Below are 22,725 nucleotides of genomic sequence, written 5' to 3' on the forward strand. Positions count from 1 at the left end.
TAAGATTTATCTGACCAAATATAAGGGCTATGGTAAGGCGGCTATTAACCGTTTATAATCGCTAATTGCTTAAATGATTAAAAAAAATCACTAATCATCTATTCTTATATATAAAATATATATAAATTAATAGAGTAATACTAAGGATCATTTTTTTATCCTCTTAAAGTTGATGTGACTTTTAAAATCACCATTAAATTTTAGATGAATCATACTTGAATTTTAATCTAATGATAATTTTGAAAGCTACATCAATTTTAAGAGGATAACAAAAGAATAAAATGATGATCCTTAGCATTACTCAAATTGATATGATAGTCAACCTAATGTTTGAAACATGTTTGGACACCTATTGAATAAAAACTCTCCGGTTTGATTTGTCATTCATTGTAACATCAAAATTATTAGAATTTATATTCTCTCATAAACTAAATACATATGAATTTTTTTTTTCTTTGTCTTTCAAGAATCAAATGGTTTCTTTTAAAAGAAATACCAGATAATGGGTATATTCTCTTCCATATTTTGTACTTAAACTTGTTACATTTAGGATTCAAGCTCAAATTTTTAATACTTTGAAAACGACATAAATTTTCTTCAAATTAATTTGAAAAAAATTTCCTCCAACCTAGTCTAATAAGTGCTAAGTGTCATATCTCACATATTTCTTTAATGACAATTGACACTATTGTAAATGGGTTGGAGGATATTTCTTGATTTTCTCTATACTAATTTGGAGGAAATTTATGTCATTTCTTTAATATCTTAACATTTATTTATTATCATTCCACTAATTTAGGAATTCAAACATTAATTTTTTATAAACCCAAAAATATTGAATGACACTTTTTAAAAAAATTCCCTTAAAAAAAAATAATAATAAACGAAACATAATATTATTGCAGACTTGAATTGATAAAAGTGGAGTCATAATGTTATAAAATGAAGGGAGTTATATATGACAATGCTTCATGATGCTAAAGAAACATATAAAAGGAATATAAACTAGATGAAATTCATTCGACTCAATTTGGAGGAAAACTCTATCGATTCCTCCCTATTTGTTTAAAATGCTTTCAATTTTTTTATTTTTACATAAAAAAAAAAAAACCCATATGTTAATTTTATACCATGAAATTTCTGCACTAAATATCGATTTACATACACCAAAAACTCAAAAAGAAAAAAGAGAAGGTTAGTTTGGTAAAATAAAATCAGCTAGGGTTTTAGGGGTTTAATATACGTTCATTCTTAACCAATAAAACGAATTTCTCTATCAACCCCTCTCTCCTCCGCGAGCAGGGATCAGTGCAGTGCAGATCTACTCACCACCGTCTTCAAGGTCAGCCAATGCCCATTTCCCTCATCAATTGTTATTGTTCATTCATTATACTGTATTTGGCTCCTTTTTTGTTATGGTTTCGATGGTTGAATGTTGTGTTTGGGGACCGAGAATCCTCGTAGGAAAATAGAAGAATCGAAAAAAAAAGATATCATCTTTTTGAACCTCTGAGCTTATCGTTATCTGGGTCCTGAGTAAAACTGTTCTAGGCCAATTGGTCCATGTAACTCATTGTTAGGATTTCATTTTCTGGTAGTTTCTTAATTTTTGTTTTCAGTAACCAAATAGGTTCTATGCCTGTTTTCTAAAGTCGAGAAAGATAAGTGAAAATGTTTGCCTTGTTGTTACAGACAAATTGGACTTTACTTTGTTTATTGCATTGATTTCAATATTCTGGAGATAGTCGTACAGTAAGAGCAGTACTGAAGATTATCGCTGAATTGAAATGCTCTTGGTTCTGTTTGGTTAGGATTGGAATTACTTTTGGTCATTTTCTGGGCGATAAGAATGTCAATTTCTTATCAAAGAGTGGGAAAAGTACTTCCAAAGTACAGCCTTATTGTGTATTATAAAATGCATACAAAGGCAGAGGGGTGTGTCTTTAGTTTGAAATTGTTATCAGGGTTTGAGGTGTAGTTTGCTCTTTTTGGTATTGTTTCACTGGTTTTGTGTCTACACTTCCATGCAATTGATTAGGTTTTATCTCTACCAACTTTGAGGTTGTTTATTGATGACATACTTGTTAATATATATTTTTATTTTCTCCAAAAATTAGATGCTTGCAGTTCTTTGAAATTACTGAATCCCCAATTTTGACAATACAGGAACGTGCCACATGTACAAAATTTAAACATAAACAAGACCCCTTTGTTTCAGACAAAAACCACTCGCTCCCACAAACCCAGCAACCATCAGCTGAGAACAAGCCACCACACCGACGCTATCAAACCCAACGACAGCGACCACCGACGGTGTCAACCCTTGAGAAATGCCGCCTAACCCAATCCGATCCCTTCTGAGAAATGGCCTTCGTTATTCTTCGTCATCTTCCAGAGCCCTCCTAGTCCACCATCTTCAACCACAACCACAAGAACCCATTCTCAAAATTGCACGAAACTCTTGCTTTCAGACAGCCCAACACAGAAATTACATCTCCGAAATGCGCAAATTGGCCTTCGAAGGAAACATCCTCAGGCTTCTCCGCAACGAGATCAAATACGAGCTCGAACGCTCCCCTCCCACCCAGGTCTTTTTATTTACTCATTTTTTTATATTATTTATTATTGTCATTTTTCTTTATGACGTTTGAGAAGCTGTTATTTCAGAAAGCTAATGGGTATTAAGAAAAAGCAAAAAAGTTGTTAGTTTGGGTTAGGTTGCTGTTAGAATGTGAGAAAAGAGAAATTACTAATCATCAATATTGGTAGCCTGAGCCCGTGGGCTTGTTTGGTTCCGATCTCCTACAGGTTTACTATTTATGAAAATGGAAAACAATAGTGGTAATGAGAATACAATAGTTCTGCCTGGGAAACGGGTTTCGTGTCTCAAAATTTACTAAAATGTTCAACTTTTTAGTGGACCTTGGTTAATTTCATTTTAATTTATGTTTTTTTTTTAAAAAAAAAAAAAAAAAATTTGCAAATTTCGAATATGTTATTAGTTCTCTTGGAAACATCACAAATAATTGTTGAGTTGGATCTTGGTTTTAATTCTTAGTTTGGGAGCTGAGAGATTGAAGCAAAAAAAAAAAAAATGTTAGACTAATTGACTTAGCTGAATTGTTACTTGTTAGAAGTTAAAAGTGCATAACCATAACAATCTCATTTTTATTTGTGGTTCTGTTTCTTAGTTCTCTTGGAGACATCACAAATAATTGTTGAGTTGGATCTTGGTTTTAATTCTTAGTTTGGGAGCTGAGAGATTGAAGCAAAAAAAAATAAAATGTTAGACTAATTGACTTTGCTGAATTGTTATTTGTTAGAAGTTAAAAGTGCATAACCATAACAATCTCATTTTTATTTGTGGTTCTGTTACTTATTTGTCAGCAATCAAACGGAGCATAAGAGTCCTTTATGTTTGAAGTTTTATTTTGAGGCTTATGCTTCGGTTGATTGGTGAGGTTTTAGTTGAATGAAGACTTTTTAAATGATGGGATAGGGACTAGCAAAAGTCTTTATCTAACTAAGCCTAGTGCGACCGCATTACTTGAATTCTATGAGATTTGTTCTTTAAAAGGAAAAAAAAAAGAATTTAGTCTTGATTTTGTGCTATTTTTTTCTTTCCCGGGTTTTAATGGAAACCAAAATGGGAGTTAAGAAAATCTTAATATCTCTTTGGTTAGCTTCAGGAAATGTATTATAACTCCTACAACTAGTCTTTATTTCTTGAAAATCTCCTTGGAACAGTTTTGCCCGAGTATATAGAGAGTCATTGGTTTCTTGGCTTTAACAGTTAATTATGTTCACATGTTACAGCCTGTTGCAAAGTTTGATTCATTCACAGTTGATGACCGACCTGGAGAGCAGTGGATTAGATTGAATAGAAAATTTGCGGATGAAGACATTAAAGTTGAAGTCACCATGTTTGATGGGGCCCTTCCTGCTTCAAAATCAGGTGGTAGTGGCAGCATTGGGAATGAAGTCCAACTTCACCTTTCCTTGATTGTTAATATTAATAAGGGTGGTGATATCTTGGAGATCATCTGCTCAGCTTGGCCAGATAGTATAGAGATTAACAGGCTTTTTATACGCCATGGTGATAAGATACCAGCCCAGCCATATACAGGGCCTGAATTCAAGTATGATTTTTTTTCCTCCTAATAATCTATTTGTTCAGTAAGGAATTGTAAGGAAAGAAAAGAAGTGCAAAATATTGATTTACTGGAGCCCAGTAGAATCAAATGTCCTACTCAATTGAATTGAACATTACATGAGCACTGGTGTGGTTGCTTTTATAATTCATGTTTTATGTAGATCAGAACAAGACTGCATAGAATAAATCACATATGCTTGCTTCTTTTTCTTTCACAGAATCCAAAGGTTGGGTTATGGAACTTTGGTCTGATGTGGTTTTTGTAATTGGTTTTTTACAGGGAATTGGATGATGAGTTGCAAGAGTCACTTTATGAATTCTTGGAAGCAAGGGGTATAAAGGATGAACTCGCGGTTTTCTTGCATAAATACATGAAGAACAAAGATAAAACAGAGTTTTTTGGATGGATGGGAACTGTGAAATCTTTCATTGAAAAGCAAGTGAAGTGATTGGTTTTGCGACATTCTGATGAGGTTTTTGGTTGGATCATATGTGCAAATATAACATTGTACATCTTTTGTGGCTGTGCCTGTGCATGTCATTTGACTCGGAAATTTATATGGAGTTATGAGCGAGATTTTTATACCCTTGAAGTTACCGGTAATACTGGCGAAATTACTTCCAATTTTGTAGTTTTGACTCTGCATGTATATGAAATTACGTAGGTGTCCAATCACCAACTCCATAGGCTGTTTAGAGGTTTTGGGCAACGTAAATGAGTACACGAGCTCTGAGGGTTTGGATAAGGCATATCATAATAATCATATATATATATATATATATATATATATATATAGGTCCTAGCCTTCTTGAGAAATTTCTGAATGAACAGAGACGTGTATTGATTTTAGAAATTCAATGTATTCCTGATTTGTGAAAGTCAATATTTTCATCCTAAACTGAATATTAAAAAAAAAAAAAAAAGTTTTTAGCTGATTTTAAATGGTTCGTTTTTAATTATAGCTTTTGAGATTCCCACAAACATTAAAACAGTTTAGTTTGTGGCGGTTTTACCACCAAGAATTTAGCAGGCAAACGAACATTCTCCCTCTCTCTCAAGACACCTTCACCACTTTGGCTGCCATTGGAGGGGGAGTCATGATTCTGCTCCCTCCCTCTCCTCTCCCTTTTTTTTTTTTTTTTTTTGGCTCTTTTGATGCTCAAACTGCCAGTTTGGAGGCTCTTTCATCACCCTTGGCGATTTATCCTGTCCCAACAGCTCTGTCATCTTCATCATCACGGCAAATCAACCAGTCTCTGAATCTTCTAGCTATCATCCCCTTTTTTTTTTTTAACAAAAAAAAAAAAACCATATTTTTTCACTTCAAGAAGTCCCGCCCCTACGTGCCACCCCACCTTTCTCCCGAGTCTCTTCGCTTCTAGTCGTCACCATAATTTCCTCTATCCAGCCACCAGGTACCGATGCATGGGATGCTCTCCACTAACCTCCTCCCATCAGCCATCTTTCACCTCTGCTTGCAGCTTTCAAAGGTCACTTTCTGCCTCCAGGTGTCCACTACCAGTGCGTGGTCTTTATGTGCCAACGAGTGGGTTACACACGCCAATGACTTTCCACCGTGTCTACATAGCATTCCTTCGCTATGCCTTTCGCTAATTCTGCTGTTGTTTGTATTTTTTTTTGTTGCTTTCTAGTATTTCCCTCCCTCTGTTTCTTCATCTCTATTGTAGTTGTTACCCAACAAGCATTCGGGTATGATTGAAAGGTATCTTGATGGTCATGCTACTATTTACGTTCCCTTCTCTAGGGATTTGAATAGGATTGAAGGATTTCGAGATGATCATACCCTTTATGCCTTATTCAACCCCCTTTATTGGGGGACAAAATTATTGGTCTTTGTGCCAAGAATACATATGGTCGCATCATTTATTTAATGAATTCCCTCATTTTGTTTGTTTACCTTGTCTACTTTCATGTTTATTGTTAAGTTGTCAAACCCTTTGTTATTTTATATTTTTTTAATCCTTGTTTGATGTACTTAAAAAGAAAGAAAAAAAGAAAAAGAAAAGAATACTACATCAAATGTCTAATGCAACTCACAATAATCACTAATCAGCTTCAAATAAATAGAAATCTCTATACATAGATACAACCATAGATGAAATTCATATTTAAAAATTACTATAGGGAATTGTCTAGAAGCTTTATATATGGCTAATAGTATCATAGAGATTAAATTAATTCAATAAACAAACACGTATTTGTTTTAATTCAAATAGATAACATCATGAGCTAAATATGAAAGATTCTAAGATGTTTAACTTATAAGCCTGGAGCTTATCACTGTGAATTGTTTAACATTATAAGATGTTTAATTCAAATAACACACATGTTTATCATCTCGAGCTAAATGAACTCATATAATCCTCTTTCTTTCTAATCAATCATGCGGAAAACTATGATCATGTTCTTGAAAAGTGTCATGAAAATTTTATGATGTTTAACATCTCCGGGAAAGTAAAAAAAAAAAAAAGAAAAAAGAAAAAAAAAGCACAAAATCATGACTAAATTTTAATTTAATTTAATTTAATTTGTTATTATTATTATTATTATTTCCCTTTTTAATGGTAAAGCAGCAAGAGATATGGTTCAATTCCTTCTTTCCTTTCTTCTTAGTGGTCACGGGTTCGAACCCTCTTACGGTAGTAGTCCGTGAACCAGATTCTACTAAGAAGAGGCTTTACCAACTTGTACTTTAGTGGGGTTGTGGTGACGGACTCGCTTTCCCAGACAGTAGCTATAGCTCAAATCGAACATTCTACAGTAGGTGGGAACCCCGATGGTCACGCCCAAGGGGAAAAATTAAACTAGTCGCCTCTTCCCGCCTTTTAAATTAGAAAAAAAAAAAAAATCTTATTTTCATATATTTTCACAAACATAATAAATAATATTCAATAACAATATTGATAATTATTAGCTTCGCTTTTGATAGTTTTCTTTTAATTTTAAATTAATAGAAATATGGTTAAAATACACATGTGAAAATTAATATATTTTAGATAAAAATTAATTGAATAGATTAAGTTTAGAGAATATTTCTTCAATACATTTTAGAGAGTTTCGTCGAGTTTGAAAGACTTTCTTCATGTCCAGCGAAAACAGTACACTAATGCCCATGTATTAATTTTAGATCATCCAATTTTCTTCAATAAAATAGAAGGTTAGTTTAGTAAAATAACATGAGCTAGGGTTTTAGGGTTTCATTCATATACCTTCATTCTTGACCTATAAAACGCGCCTCTCAAGTCTCAATTGATCCCCCTTTCCTCCGCGAGTAGAGATTAGTGCAGATCTACACACCACCGTCTTCAAGGTCAGCCAATGCCTATTCTATTGTTCATTCATTATGCTGTATTTGGCTCCTTTTTTGTTATTGTTACAGTGGTTGAATGTTGTGTTTGGTTGCCGAGAATCCTCGTGGGAAAATAGAATAAACGAAAAAAAGATATGATCTTTGTGAATCTCTGAGCTTATCGTTATCTGGGTGATGAGTAAAACTGTTCTAGGCCAATTACTTGCTTTAGGTCCATGTAACCCGTCGTTAGGATTTCATTTTGTAGTAGTTTCTTATTTTTTGTTTTCAGTAACCAAACAGGTTCGATATCTACTTATCAAAAAAAAAAGTAACCATACAGGTTCTATATCTGTTTTCTAAAGTCGAGGAAGATAAATGAAAATGTATGCCTTGTTATTACAGACATATTGGACTTTACTTTGTTTATTGCATTGATTTAAATAATCTGGAGATAGTCGTACAGTAAGAGCAGCACAGAAGATTATAGCTGAATTGAAATGCTCTAGGTTCTGTTTGGTTAGGATTGGAATTACTTTTGGTCGTTTCTTGGGCGATAAAAATGTCAATTTCTTATTTAAGAGTTAGAAAAGTACTTCCAAGTACAGCCTTATTGTGTATTATAAAATGCATACAAAGGCAGGGTGCTGGGGTGTGTTAATGATTACTTGCTGTGCCTATAGTTTGAAGGCTGTCAGGATTTTAGGTTTTCTCTTTTTAGTATGGTTTCACTGGTTTTGTGTCTCTGCACTTCCATGCAATTGATTAGGTTTTATCTTTACCAACTTTGAAGTTATTTATTGATGACATTATTGTTACTAGTTTTCTTATATTCTCCGACAATTGGATCCTTGAAGTTCTGCACTGTTTTTACTAGGTACCATTGAAAATAAAGTAGTGCGCTCCAAATCTGATAATTTTGTAATTTTGAGTTTGACTTTAATGTTAAACTTACGTCTCTAACTGTCTAAGGGTTGTTTTTTGAATTAGCTCACACTTTAATTCGTTTGAATCTTTTGCCAATCAGTTGACACTTTTTGTTTTCTTTTGGCACCAGGAAAGTGACTTCTTATCTGACCATCAACCAGAAATGTCAGGGTATGTGAATATTTGCTCTTTCATTTGCTCTGACCATCAATCTAATGATTACTGTTTGCTTTTTTCTTTTTTCTTTTCTAATACAATTTAATGCCATGTAAATTATTTTGGGAATCCCAATGGCTTTAGTGTTTACCCCTATTTCATTCATCCCTAGTTGGACTTGTAGTTGATTTTTGGGCCACCCTTTTTCCATTTGGAAGCGAGTATTTTTCTGAAATTGTTTGAACTTGTAATAAGTGCTTTTAGGGTCTTGTTCTTGCAGAATACTTAAAAAGTGAAATTATTATGCTGCTATATTTGTGCTTTTCATAAACTAATTTTGCTTTTAGTGATGCTCGAAATATGTCCAAGTGTGTTGGAGCTACTTTTAATGACCATGTGTTGTGGGTTGTGGATTTTGTCTCATGGACTATTGCTTTTCCTGTGATACTAGTAGACAATACTTTTATTTTTTTTCAATATTCATTGTTGATTATACTCATATCAAGTAAAACTTCTGGAGCTGTAATGTTCATTGCAAGTATGCCATAATTGTTAAAAGTTCCTTGATGGTAATGTTTGTGTTATGATTTAAGCATGCACTTAAGGATTTGGAATAATGTTCTTGGTCTCTCAAGGACTTTGTTACATACTTGCTTCTCTTTCATTCTGCGATCTGTGGTTCTCTAGCAATTAGTTGTAGAGAGTATTCAAGCCTAAAATTCCCTTTTCTGTGTGGGTTGATTTATATATTACATTTTTTTCATTTATGGCTAATACAGAGAAGAAGCTGCTGTTGTAGCTGAGGCCCCAGTTGCTGCACCATTGGGTGAAGCAATGGACGTCATGACTGCCTTGCAACATGTTCTGAGGAAGTCACTTGCTCATGGTGGGCTTGCACGAGGACTCCATGAAGGAGCCAAGGTGATCGAAAAGCATGCTGCACAGCTCTGTGTGTTAGCCGAGGATTGCAACCAGCCAGATTACCTTAAACTGGTGAAGGCACTTTGTGCTGATCACAATGTCAAATTAATGACAGTGCCTAGTGCCAAAACCCTTGGCGAGTGGGCTGGTGTAAGTGAAGTTTTTAATTGTTTAAATTAGCTGGTTGTTTTCTGTTACTTTGAATTATTTCACTTAAAATTACTATTGTTATTATTGTCTGATAAGTATGAATATATTAAAGTTGATGACTTGGGAACTATTATTATTGATATTTTAGTATTTATGTGGGTGAACTGATCTCTCTCTCTTTTAGTTGTTTTATTGGATTGTTTTTTATTAGCTGTGGCAAAGAAATATGAACTCTTTTGACCTTCCTTATAAATAGGCAGTGATTTTTATGTGTATAGTTTCACTACCATTGTTGCCTTCTTTTTAGTAGATGCATTTTGTTTTTGGCAGTTAATCTGAATATTGTATATAATTTGATTGGTGGTCTGCCATTCACCATGGCAGACTCATTGTGGATCTTATGAATCTAATAGGCTCTGCTCACCTGCTGGGGAGACATGGATGTCTTAAAGCCATTGCACTTTATTCCCATAGTCTTCTTTTCCTACTTTGTGTTGTTTTGGTACACATTTGTTTTGGCTGGTGTGCCCATTGAAAACTGATTATCACCTTTAGACTGATCGATCTATTTTATTTATGCATGCAGCTGTGTAAAATTGATTCTGAAGGAAAGGCGAGAAAGGTTGTTGGCTGCTCGTGTGTTGTAGTGAAGGTAAAGGCGCATCCATGGCATAACATTTATCTTTTTTTTTTTTACAGTTCTGATGTGATATCTTGAGATGGTTCTCTTTATGTTAAATGAGGGTTTTTCATAACACTATTGATTTGGCAATGGAAACAGTTTAGGCACTTTGTGTGTCAGTATAGGCAAATTCATTGATATAGGGATTGTTCATATTCTTTTCCCCTCAAGCTATTTGTTCGACTCTTCTGCAGGATTTTGGAGAGCAGACGGAGGGTTACAATGTTATTCAGGAATATGTGAAATCCAATTAAGTTAGAACAAATATTGGCAGAGCGAAGCATTTTTCACATCGAGAGATTGTTCCTTAGGTAGCTCAAAGATTTTATTTGTTTATGGTTGATGATAATTTTAAAGACAAGGTACATCATTTTCTCTTGAGTTATGATGCAGTTTGTATGTCCAACTTTTGAGGAGTGTTCCAAGTAACTTGTCTCTTTTGCAGTTTTCAGAACTTTGTACTCTTAACATGTGTCTTTACATTTTACACTTGAGGTGGGGTTTAATACAAAGTTTTCATGCTTGAGTAGGTCCCAAGAAGTCCTCTATGTTATATAGAGTTTATTTGGAAGTCATAATTAAGACACTTGCCAATTGTGGGTTTTGAAGAGCCTGCAAATTTATATCAGTGCAGGTGCCACACCATTAGGGCTTGGTTTGGGATGGGGATTCCATTCCCTGTGCCTATCCGTCATCCTGTCTTTGCCAAGTTTAAGGTATCCTTGTCCTATCCCTGCTTTGGGATGAGTGTCTACGTGTCCTATCAAATATTAATTGAACTTTAGGAATGGAATGCTCGTGCAAATATGTGCTCTATCGTATGAAAGAAAGGTTTCATATTCTTTCTAAAGATAATTGAAGAACCTAAATGCATGGTACTTGCTTTTGTATAATTGAAGACATGTATACGGCTGCAGGTTGTAGTGTTAACAATCCTCACTAGGAAGAAGTTATTTGAGAAAAATTATGTGCTTATGCTATACAATATGAAAACAAATTGGATTTTTTACGTTCATCAATGCTCCAATTCATGTAGACACGAAAAACTTTCCTGAGAGTTTTTTTTTACATGTCCATACAAGAGGGGGAAGGAGATTCGAACTAGAAATCTCTACTTTGAGGTATGGTCTTCAACTAATTGAGCTACTCTTTGGAGACCTAAGAGTTGAATGGTTATAGAGCATTCAACTTTTGTTAGACCTTATTAGTGTGTTAATTTTCTTCGATGTTCTCTAAATAATCATTCAGTATCCGCGAGTTGATATAAACCAACTTATTGCCCGACTTCAAATGGATTTATTTCATTTCCATATATATAGAATTTTTTCTTCTATTCAATGAGGGAAGGGGAGCTAAATAGGTTGGTCCCAATCTATGGTACATATCACACGGGCAAATATCATTCACAATCTCTGATATCTAGCGATATCTCATACTCTTTTTCAATTTTGACCACGTATGATCCAGCTTTATAACTCATCAAATTACAAAATGAGTTGTTTTTCACCGTGCTTGAAAGCATTGCAATCATTATAATCAGAAGCGGCAAAAATCCTCCCCATCTAACCGTCTCCCATTGCTTAGAAAGACAATAAATTACTCTTTTTCAATTTTGACCACATATGATCCAGCTTTATAACTCATCAAATTACAAAATGAGTTATTTTTCACCATGCTTGAAAGCATTGCAATCATTGGAATCAGAAGCGGCAAAAATCCTCCCTATCTAACCGTCTCCCTTTGCTTAGAAAGACAATAAATTACATATGAAGGTAGCACATGTGGTTAATGACATGAAGAATCACATCCACGAATATGAATTGACTGGTGGGGGGGCGGCATCTGGCTTGGAATTCAGTGGCTGTGGTCCATGGAAGATGGTGCAATATTAACCACAGGAGCTGGAATTGTGGCTCCTGAAACATTTGAATCCTTTTCTTCAACCTGCACCAAGCAAACCCTTTGAGGCACGGTACCTTTCTCAACCAAAACCATCACCCAACGACCCACCCATGCTGTTAGCTTTAGCTACTCCTATCTGGGTCTGACTCATGGTTGGCCCATGTGAATGCAATCTCACCTTGTAGCTAATGCATTCTTCAAGAAAAAAAAGCACGTCTTAGTCAAACCATAATCTAAAAGGAATATTTCTTTCGATACAGTATAATAAATTGACGTTTATTCTTAGAGTATATGATTCTCACATACATTTTTAAAATACATATAAAGATCACATGTTCATGCTCTGTTAATCATATTAAAAAATGGATGAAAAAATCATGTTATTAGAACATATGTCAATTTAATGGACCGTCTTGAAGGAATTTATTAGGGCACTCTACTCTTAATCAAATTGAGGCATAAATATGCGAGTGAGATTCCAACCAATATACCCTCACAAAGAGCCTTGGCAGATACAACAAACAGAAAAATAATTGGCAATAGAAAGAAACTAGGCAGCAAAATTAGTTGAAACTGCACTTGATTGGACTGGCCCTGATTCGACTTAACAGAATAATAAAATGAAAAAAAAAAAACAATAATACTATCAACATTCATCAGTTTTCTTGATCAAATACTTTATTTTATTTATTTTTTTTTTTTTTTAAAAGTTGAAGTTTATTTTGGAAGTTTTAAGTGGGGAAAGGGGATTGAGGCATGCATTTTGATGTGAAGGGATATACCAAGGCATGGTATGACTGACAATATAAAGATAACAATTCTTGGACTCTAGCTGTAAATGAGATTCCCACACTCTTTACCCCAAAAAGGGATAAATAATAATAATAATAATAATAAATAAATAAAAATAAAGGCATGAATTGAGCCATGACTAAGGTGTATGACATGAATTGGACACAAAATTTTGTGACATCTCAAAGAGTATTCATCACTATTCAATGGGTGTATGCATAAATGCTCAGCCCCACATCATTCATTTCTGAATAGGAATGGAGAGAGATCATTTTATGGTCAAATTTTTATTTCAAATACAACCGTGTACAAGATGTCATGTGATAAATATATTGTTACATCATGTAAAAAGTTTAAATGACGTGACATCTTGTACACTGTTAGATGCAGCAAAATAAAATCTTGACCTTGAAACGGAGATGATCATTGTCTGTTTCTTATTAAATGAGATTAGACTTTGTAAATTATTTTAGAGATCTCTAATTCTAATTTGACTAGTACTTTTTCTAATTTTTTCCAAAATTTTTGAATTTAAATTATTTTTCATTACAATTTATAATCTAAACCGACGACTTAGACTTTTTATTTTATTTTATTTTATTTGAACTCCTCATTGGGCAGTTAAACTAGCTCAACAGTTAACAACTTCCACCAGACCTACTAGTACAAAGTTGGAGCTCATTAATCTCTCTTGTTGTGCAATTGACCTACTACTACAAGGATCCTATGTCTTGCAACCCAACCTAAAAAAAAAGGGCATAAAAACAACTTGTCTAGGTTGGAGCTATGAACCATGCTAGCTAAGGCTTTAAACATTTGTTTCGCGAGCTCCAGAAAAAATCATTTTTCGGGGCACATAATTCTTATGAAAAATTTGAAATTAAATCTGAATCGTTGACACTTAAAGCAAATCCTTTTGGATCGAAAGCTTTATCTTTTAATTTCTTTGAAGACAAAACTAGTCATGAACACTCATCTTACTTTTGTATTTGTTGAAGAGGCATTTATAATCTTGTAAGAACAACCTTAATTGTGATCTTAATTGTAATTACTACTCACTAGATCTGTCTCCACGTGTGTGTGTGTGTGTGCGCCTGAACAACCTAGCCTGATCAAACCAACCTTGTCTTCTCCATCATGGTCCATGTTCCAACCAACCTAATTGTCTTCTTCACTTAAAATTGTTCCTGACAAAAATAGCTGCTATTGAATCTCAGACAACTCTTTGACAGCCCCAATGCATGGCAATTGGTCTGCTGCAACTGCCAAGTGGAGAATAAGAATCACAAAACCCTTTAAAAGTTCATCTTTTGTCCAAAAGAAACGTCAATTTATATGCATATATATGTTTCATTGAAAATAGTTGCGAAGTATTAATCCAACCAATTATATGCATCATCCTAGTAACCAAACGCGCGTTTTTAAACAAAATCACAGAATTTAGCGAAAACCCGTGATGTTATAGGTCTCGATTTTCATCTAATATTAACATGTTTGAATTCTACACATCCAAAAAAGAAAAATTACACAGAAGTTTAGTAAATTCTCTGCAATAGAGAGAGGGAGAGAGAGAGAGAGACCAACAATTTCCATGCATAAGCTTAAAAATGAGGGAGTTGGTGCAAAAATCCTCCATTGGCTTCCCCATCAAACACGTTCGATTCATTACTACGTGGTAGCCTGCAGGTTGGAATCGATAATATCTAGGAAATCTCTCTTTTGGTATATAGGAGTGTATATTACCAAAGAATTTTACCAGATGTGAAAGAAAAAGGAGGAGGATGGCCCAATTACTTCCCAATATTCAGCTTTCAACAAATGGAATAACCTTTCAATTTCCAGGTTTCAAATCTTTCACCATAAAAGAAGCAAATATGCTTCTGCTTTGGTTTCATATTTGCTTGCATGCATATGCATTCTGCAGACTGCAATGCTTTTTTTTTTTTTGATGACGAGGAGCTACTTCGTGTACTCACTCATGTCGGGCGAACTTTGAACCCGTAAAAACGCTCCCTTCACACGAATAGGAGAAGACTTCGGCTTTGCCGGCGGGCGTGGCCTAGGGAACTACAATCTACTTAAAAACACTAATGCATGCATCCATTACTGATCTAACAGTTGATCTCTTGTTGTTCTACTTCTTCATTTATTTTTTATAATTTTTTATTGGTTAAACTTTCATGATTACTCTAGGCAGGTATAGTTCATGCTTCAATGCTTCTCCCCATTTGCACATGCATCATCGAGTTCGCCCGATCCGCTTATGCAGAATGAATTCAGGTGCACTACATTTCATGAAAACATTAATTTAATTACGTAAGTCTCTAAGACCAACAAGTTACTTCACAAATTTGTGCAGGCTTAGTGTGGTCTCTCTCTATCTCTCTTCAATTATTCTTTCTCTTGTATTCTCCGTTGATGGAAGATTAATCCTTAGTCAAAACAACCCTTCAATTCCCTGCATTCCAATCTGTGCCTCTTGCTAATTAAGGATTAGGGTGGGCTAGGGGTAGAGCAGCTGATCATTAACTTAATTGACATTAATTCCAAAACCTAATTAGAAACAAGAGACTTTAAGGTTAAGACACGTGTATAAGTGTAAAATCACCATTTATTCTAAAGGCTTATTCTGTTAGGTAACTAATATTTGAGCACTCTCCTTAGGTGTGGGTTGAATTTTTTTTTTTTTTTCAACCCTCAATATATAAAATATTTAATTAAAATAAAGAATAAATTGAGGAGTCAAGTTTTAAACTTAGGATTTTGGTTTTAATAAATGAGGCCCAATATGTGAAATTTTCATGAATCAACTCTGATAACATGCTAAATCACTTTATTTCTTCGGTTAACCCACCTTTTTCTAAAAAGGACCATTAATAAAGTCTCTCTCAATAACCTCTAAAAAAAATGATTTTTATTTTTCATAAAGAGAATGGGAAAAACGAGACTAGCTGATTGTTGACTTGAAGTGTAAAAAAAAAAAAAAAAAAAAAAAAAAAAAAAAAAAAAAGGGAGAAGAAGAGAGAAGAAGAAGAAGTAATTAACCAACCCTCCTTTGGTCCCCAGTCGTTGGAAACAAAGCGTGGCTCACCTTCTCCCTATATATATATATGGATATCGCCACAACACCTTCACCAAACCAGACCCAAAAGCCAAAACCAAACTACACCAGACACTCCTCACCTTCACTTCCTAAAACACACACATAGTCTCAAGGGAGAGGAAGATCGAGGGTGTCATTCAATTAAGTTGTTTCTTTTGTTTGTTTGAGTTTTTGACAGATATGGCTGGAACTGGACAGTATGCAGAGATTTTGGATGGAGATGTGTACAAGTACTACTCAGAAGGAGAGTGGAAGAAGTCTTCTTCCGGGAAGAGTGTTGCGATCATCAACCCTACTACGAGAACAACTCAGTACAAGGTTCAAGGTGACCAGCCAATTTTGCTCTGAGAATATGTCAATAAGCTTGAACAACTTATGAGAGTTTTGACATTAATTTACACATTTCAATTATCCTCCCTTTGGTTACTCTGACTTGTTTCTTCAGAAGAAGTTAAAACTCAAAAGCAGAAGAACTAAAGCAAAATTTTGAATTTGGCTCAGCTGAATGGAGTTTTATTTTCTTGGCTTTAAAGGGTGTAAAATCTTACTAGTCTTGTGTTGTTGCCACAGCTTGCACACAAGCAGAGGTAAATAAGGCCATGGAGACAGCAAAAACAGCTCAGAAATCATGGGCAAAGACACCTCTTTGGAAAAGAGCAGAGCTCCTCCACAAGGCTGCTGCTATCCTCAAGGAGCACAAAGCTCCAATTGCTGAGTGCCTTGTAAAAGAAATCGCAAAACCAGCTAAAGATTCAGTAACTGAGGTATCAAATTCATTCTGAATTTCATGTTTTTAGTGGGGTCACTTTGAGAAGGTAATTTAGATAAATTTCTTGACTTGATGAAGGTTGTGAGGTCTGGAGACCTGGTTTCTTACTGTGCTGAGGAGGGGGTCAGGATTCTGGGAGAGGGAAAGTTCTTGGTTTCTGATAGTTTTCCTGGAAATGAGAGAACCAAGTACTGCCTTACTTCTAAGGTAATCTTTTGCAATCTTCCTTATGGAATTTCTTATTTTTCATACCAAATAATGAATTGATGAAGTATGGGAGTGACCAATTGATGAAGTATGGGAGTGACCAATTAATCAGAGTTGGCCATTTAGCTCCACCTTGTCAAGATGAGATGATAGGCTCAAATAATAGATGAACTGGTGATAATAAATTGGATTAATGATGCAAGTCCATCTTAATTTTTGGTTATATAAAAGTTTCACCAAATCTTAAGAGTAAAATGCAATCCAAACATGTTGACCTATGATGATTATCCCAAAAGATGGGATTTGTGACCGTTGATGTGATGTCGTTAAAGTTTTGATTAAGTGATTAAATTTACCTCTTTCTATCAGCTTAAGTTTTGGAGACAAATGATGATTTAACATGGTATCAGAGTCAAACGTCCTAGGATCGAACCTTGACTTCGTCAATTTACCTTCAATTTAAATTAAACAAGAATATTTAAATTAAATATTCTTGTTTCTTTCGGATAAAATAATAGTAGAGATTGTTATGGGTCATGCAGTCATGCTATGGTTATTTATTAGTGGCTTTCTTTTGTCTGATATTACAATATTGAAGATTTGAGTAGGCTACTAGAAGACAATCTTTCAAAACAACATCACTACAAGCCAATCTTTTAAAACTATAATATTTAACAGATTGTTCTATAACATTTCCTCTCTTAACTCCTTTAGTTTGTCTTGGTTCTCTCTGCTGATGCCATACTTTCTTGGGAAATGTTCTCATAAATTCTATAACCTACTATCCTCATCTTTATCAAGTCACACATTGCCTATTATCAATCATATGTAATCCAAATTCAAATTGGTTCTCGGTACCATGTAATTCATTCAGTTTTTTCTGCATATTAGTCTGTGAAATGCATTACGATTGAATTTTATTGCTAAGAAGGCAGGGGAAAGTAAATGAAAATTTCTACTCTTATATTATTGTGGGTATTTCTATCAACATATTTATTTTCTTGCCCCATGATCTATCTTAGAGTAACTTTGTAGAAAAAAAATGCTTATAAAACCATAATTACAAGAATGATATTACATTTACATTATATTGCAGATTCCACTTGGGGTAGTTTTAGCCATTCCGCCATTTAACTACCCTGTCAACCTAGCTGTGTCAAAGATTGCGCCTGCACTGATAGCTGGAAATTCCATTGTGCTCAAGCCTCCAACTCAGGTACTTTACCATTGAGTTAGCTTATGATACCACTTAGTCTTCAAGGTGGTGTATGTAATTGTTAAAGTAATGATTAAGTGATTAAATTTACCTCTTCTTATCAGCTTAAGCTTTTGGTAACATGGCATTAGAGCCAAAGGTTTTGAAATCGAATCTTGACTCCGTCAAATCAATTCATCCCCCATTTAAATTAAATATTTTACGTGTTGGGCCTCACATATTAAAAAGGGAATTTGAGCCCATACGTGAGGAGTATTAAAGTAATGATTAAGTAAATAAATTTATCTCTTCCTATCAGCTTAAGCTTTTGGGACAACTAGAAGTTTAACAGTAATCTTCATTCACTATACTGAATGAGGTGGTGGATGGAAAATCAATAATTTGAAGGGGGGAAACCTTAATCCTTCACATGGATTCTGCACCAATGATTGAAGTCATAGACGAAAATTATAATAAAAATTGAGATTTCATTACTTGAAATCCAAACAGTGATCCTTCTGAATATGAAGTCATAAGCAAAGATAAGTCCATTCATCTGACTCTCAACTTCCTTTCAGGGTGCTGTTGCTGCTCTTCATATGGTGCACTGCTTTCACTTGGCTGGTTTTCCCAAAGGCCTTATAAGTTGTATCACTGGGAAAGGCTCTGAGATTGGTGACTTCCTTACTATGCATCCTGGGGTGAACTGTATAAGGTAAATTCAGTTCCTCTTTCTTTCATACTAAATAAGGCCTCTCCATTCCTGTGAATGGTGTATAATTAGTCATTCCTAACTTGCTTTGTTGTTTTGCCCAGCTTCACTGGTGGAGACACAGGTATTGCAATTTCAAAAAAGGCGGGCATGGTTCCTCTTCAGATGGAACTGGGAGGAAAAGATGCCTGCATTGTACTTGAGGATGCTGACTTAGATTTGGTAGCCGCAAACATAATAAAGGGGGGCTTTTCTTACAGGTGAAAGGATTTCCCATCAATTTCCTTTCTTTTTAATGTTGCACTTGACAAGACAGACATTGGGGACTGTTTCATGAGATTCCCATTGCTCCTCTTAAGCACAAGAAGAATGAAAATTTTTGAACTAAAATCTATATTGACAATACTAAAGGAAAACTAATTGACTTATGTTTGCAGGAAGTCATTTTCTAGATAAAAGCTGCCTATATGTGCCTCATTCATTTTATGCTGTGCATTACACAATAACCCTATAGGATAGATGCCCAATTTGAGGACAGTATGTGCCGTTAAGGAACATCTAGCAATTGATTTCCAGCTTCATTCTCATTGTATATATAGGCAAAAGAGTTACAATTGTAATCAAGTTTAACAACCTTAAACTTGATACTAACTAGGAGAACTAATACAATAATAACTAGGAGAACTAATACAACTAGAGAACTTAATAAGAAGAGATAAAACTACTTTAAAGATAATACAAGTGATATGTTCAGATCTGATGTGAAGAGGTATGTTTGGATTCAAAGATTGAATCCAAAAGAGAGTATGCGTAGGAGTCATCTACGCATGCTGCAGGTGCTTGCGCTCGAGTGCTATAGGAGATAGCGCTCGAGCACACTCGTGCTTCAAACTAGCCGTTACTAGTTACGCTCGAGCGCACTAGAGGATGCGCTTGAGCCAACTCTTGCTGGCTGGACTTCAACTGCTAGATGTACCTTAACATGTGCCTCTCCTTCAACTGTATTATTTTTCGTTTGGTTTGGTGGAAAACAGTCAAGAACAGCTGTTGAATGAGGTTTCATCATTATTTGCCAATGATTATGACAAGATTCAGGATAATACAGATTATGATATGAATGTGGCTTGAATGGGCTTAGCCTATGCCTTAAAGAGCAATTTATGACTAGTCCTTAAGGAAATTTAATACAAACCTTAAGTAGAACTCACTCTTGAAAACCGGCTTACAAAAGAAGGGTGCCCAAGAGCTTATATACACATAATGGACGTTGGTGGCTCATTCTAACCCATAAATCGCCCTTTTCATGACTTGAACCCGTGACATAGTATTTAGATTTGATACCAAATAATACAATCCTCAAGTAGAACTCACTCTTGAAAACTAAATTGGAAGGGGAGGATGCCTAAGAACTTATATACACATTGTTAAGATTGCGTTTAAGGCATGTAGGACACTTACGATCATAACAAAATCATTCTCCTCAACTTTGATAATTCATAGAAATTGTTTTCAATATAGTGTCAAGTTTCTTGTATTCAGATAAAAGTTAGTTGAAGCATTATGATTCCGTCTGTTTTGATAATATGTTTTATTTGTGAAGTCAAGTTTCTGTAGTACCAAAATAAGCTTAATTGTTCCTGCTCCAAATTTCTAAAGCATGGTACCAACATTTATGACAGTGGTCAAAGATGCACAGCGGTTAAGGTTGTCTTGGTGATGGAATCTGTTGCTGATGCCTTGGTGGATAAAGTGAAGGCTAAAGTGGCAAAATTGACTGTTGGGCCACCAGAGAAGGACTGTGATATCACTCCAGTGGTGTCAGAGTCATCTGCAAACTACATTGAAGGGTTGGTTAAGGATGCTGAACAAAAAGAAGCAACATTTTGCCAAGAGTACAGAAGAGAGGGAAACCTTATCTGGCCCTTGTTGTTAGATAATGTTAGGCCTGATATGAGGATTGCATGGGAGGAACCATTTGGTCCGGTTCTGCCAGTTATTAGGATCAGTTCTGTAGAAGAAGGAATCCACCATTGCAATGCTAGCAATTTTGGTCTCCAGGTATAAAATTCTCTCAACTTTGTGTTTCAGTTCTCCTCAAGAAATTCATACTGTTTGCATTAATTCTCCATCCATATAACTTATATATATATGTATAAGTTGATTCTCCCAATGTGATGAAATCTTTTCTCCAGCTACTAAATATTTGAATTATCAGAGTTTAACCTTCTCTAACACTAGTCACACTAGTCCCATCTACACTGATTGTCCAATTAGCAATTTATTGCTTGAAGCCTTGAACTCTGCATTTTCTGGAATTCACTGGTCAATGTGTACTCACCTGATTAAATGGTCATCTATTTTCTCCACATACATAATTATGTTGTCACTTATTAAACATGCAAGATGAATTCTTTGGTCTCCTGTCTGCTGAAGTTCTTCATAGGGCATACAAGGCCATTTATGGGTGCTGTGGCAAGAGAAATGTGGTGTTACACACCCATTACTTATTAAACACTCTATTCGTTAGAATTAACTCTTTCTTATTAGTTTAAGCTTTTTCATAGAAGCATTTGCATAATATGGGACAAATGAGACTGAACTGGAAAGTAACCTTACAGAAATGGGATTATCAGTTTCTTACATTTTTTTTTAGATATTCTATTTACTCTCTTTCTCCACACATTGGTTTAATCTTAACAAATATGAATGATATGCAGGGTTGCATCTTCACTAGGGACATCAACAAAGCAATGTTGATCAGTGATGCAATGGAGACCGGGACGGTTCAGATAAACTCTGCACCAGCTCGTGGACCAGATCATTTTCCTTTCCAGGTAAACTAACTCTTACGAGACCTACCTATTCGTAATTTAACACGATATTAGAGCAAATGTTCTGAATTCGAACCCTCTAATACTTTCCTCATGCGTGAGGAAAGTATTAGAATATTAATTAAATAATTGATTTCACTGTTTCCTATAAGTTTAATCTTTTGAATAACGGGTGATTTACTTTAAAAACTAACCTCATTTCTTAAGATCATCATCTCAATGCACACTAACAATTGCTTTGGCTACAGGGTATAAAGGATAGTGGAATTGGGTCTCAAGGAATCACCAACAGCATTAACATGATGACCAAGGTCAAGACCACTGTTATCAACTTACCAGTCCCTTCATACACCATGGGCTAGTATTAACCATTAATAAATGGATGATCGCGACTATTTGTACTTCAGCTACTAAGAGAATTCTGAAAACGGATTTGGTATGTAGAATTAAGTTTGTATGTTCTTTGTCAACTTGCAATAAGACAAAAAAAAAAAAAAGAAAAAAAAAATAATGAATAATGGGGATAATCAATAATGTATCAGACAATTACAGTGTGTCCTAATTGATGCAGTAGATTTTGCAAAATTATGAATGCTTCACTTTCACTTGTTTGCCAATGAACGGTGTTGAATATACATGAGTGAGTATAAAAAGATTGAGTCCAGTTTTGGAAAGATTGTCACAAATGGCCCAAATTCATAGGTCTAAGTTTTTAAGTTGAGTTGTGTTTCAACATGCTATATTATAAATCCGGATCTCTAACACCCCAACAGAAATGGAGAATATTGCTTGAAGTTGTAGTAACCGTCTTGAAGATAAAGTTTTTCTCGAAATTGGGTTGAAGAAAATCTTTCCAATTTAAATTGAAATTTGTCCTTCGGGCATGTGATTCTGGCACGCATTTTTAATAAAAT

At 34.8% G+C, this 22,725-nt stretch overlaps 3 protein-coding genes across 3 annotated transcripts; all 3 read left to right on the plus strand.

Moving 5' to 3' along the window:
• Positions 1–1,261: 1,261 nt before the first annotated feature.
• On the plus strand, positions 1,262–4,905 carry LOC148584317 (uncharacterized protein At2g39795, mitochondrial-like). Its single transcript, XM_059598738.2, has 4 exons — positions 1,262–1,342; positions 2,167–2,588; positions 3,817–4,139; positions 4,434–4,905. The coding sequence occupies exons 2-4, from the start codon at positions 2,331–2,333 to the stop codon at positions 4,600–4,602; spliced, it is 750 nt and encodes a 249-aa protein (XP_059454721.1). The 5' UTR covers positions 1,262–1,342; positions 2,167–2,330; the 3' UTR covers positions 4,603–4,905.
• Positions 4,906–7,380: 2,475 nt separating this feature from the next.
• Positions 7,381–10,829, plus strand: LOC132184946 (small ribosomal subunit protein eS12). Its single transcript, XM_059598740.2, has 5 exons — positions 7,381–7,485; positions 8,522–8,562; positions 9,327–9,618; positions 10,205–10,270; positions 10,495–10,829. The coding sequence occupies exons 2-5, from the start codon at positions 8,555–8,557 to the stop codon at positions 10,552–10,554; spliced, it is 426 nt and encodes a 141-aa protein (XP_059454723.1). The 5' UTR covers positions 7,381–7,485; positions 8,522–8,554; the 3' UTR covers positions 10,555–10,829.
• Positions 10,830–16,072: 5,243 nt separating this feature from the next.
• On the plus strand, positions 16,073–22,281 carry LOC132184189 (NADP-dependent glyceraldehyde-3-phosphate dehydrogenase). Its single transcript, XM_059597722.2, has 9 exons — positions 16,073–16,422; positions 16,668–16,861; positions 16,945–17,073; positions 18,170–18,289; positions 18,847–18,983; positions 19,085–19,240; positions 20,660–21,038; positions 21,698–21,814; positions 22,060–22,281. Exons 1-9 carry the CDS (start codon positions 16,278–16,280, stop codon positions 22,171–22,173), a joined length of 1,491 nt encoding a protein of 496 aa, XP_059453705.1. The 5' UTR covers positions 16,073–16,277; the 3' UTR covers positions 22,174–22,281.
• The last annotated feature ends 444 nt before the right edge of the window (positions 22,282–22,725 follow it).

Source organism: Corylus avellana, chromosome 7 (genome assembly GCF_965113065.1).
Source record: "Corylus avellana chromosome 7, dhCorAvel1.hap1.2, whole genome shotgun sequence".
Taxonomy (NCBI): Eukaryota; Viridiplantae; Streptophyta; class Magnoliopsida; order Fagales; family Betulaceae; genus Corylus; species Corylus avellana.

What these genes read in the sequence shown, in the direction of transcription:
- LOC148584317 (XM_059598738.2), top strand. Translation starts at nt 2,331, where the DNA reads ATGCCGCCTAACCCAATCCGATCCCTTCTGAGAAATGGCCTTCGTTAT. An exon ending in AACGCTCCCCTCCCACCCAG is followed by an intron (nt 2,589 to 3,816) that starts GTCTTTTTATTT and finishes CACATGTTACAG; the next exon opens with CCTGTTGCAAAGTTTGATTC. An exon ending in TATACAGGGCCTGAATTCAA is followed by an intron (nt 4,140 to 4,433) that starts GTATGATTTTTT and finishes GGTTTTTTACAG; the next exon opens with GGAATTGGATGATGAGTTGC.
- LOC132184189 (XM_059597722.2), top strand. Translation starts at nt 16,278, where the DNA reads ATGGCTGGAACTGGACAGTATGCAGAGATTTTGGATGGAGATGTGTAC. An exon ending in AGTACTGCCTTACTTCTAAG is followed by an intron (nt 17,074 to 18,169) that starts GTAATCTTTTGC and finishes ATTATATTGCAG; the next exon opens with ATTCCACTTGGGGTAGTTTT. An exon ending in CTAGCAATTTTGGTCTCCAG is followed by an intron (nt 21,039 to 21,697) that starts GTATAAAATTCT and finishes AATGATATGCAG; the next exon opens with GGTTGCATCTTCACTAGGGA.
- LOC132184946 (XM_059598740.2), top strand. An exon ending in CCCTTGGCGAGTGGGCTGGT is followed by an intron (nt 9,619 to 10,204) that starts GTAAGTGAAGTT and finishes TTATGCATGCAG; the next exon opens with CTGTGTAAAATTGATTCTGA. An exon ending in GCTCGTGTGTTGTAGTGAAG is followed by an intron (nt 10,271 to 10,494) that starts GTAAAGGCGCAT and finishes ACTCTTCTGCAG; the next exon opens with GATTTTGGAGAGCAGACGGA.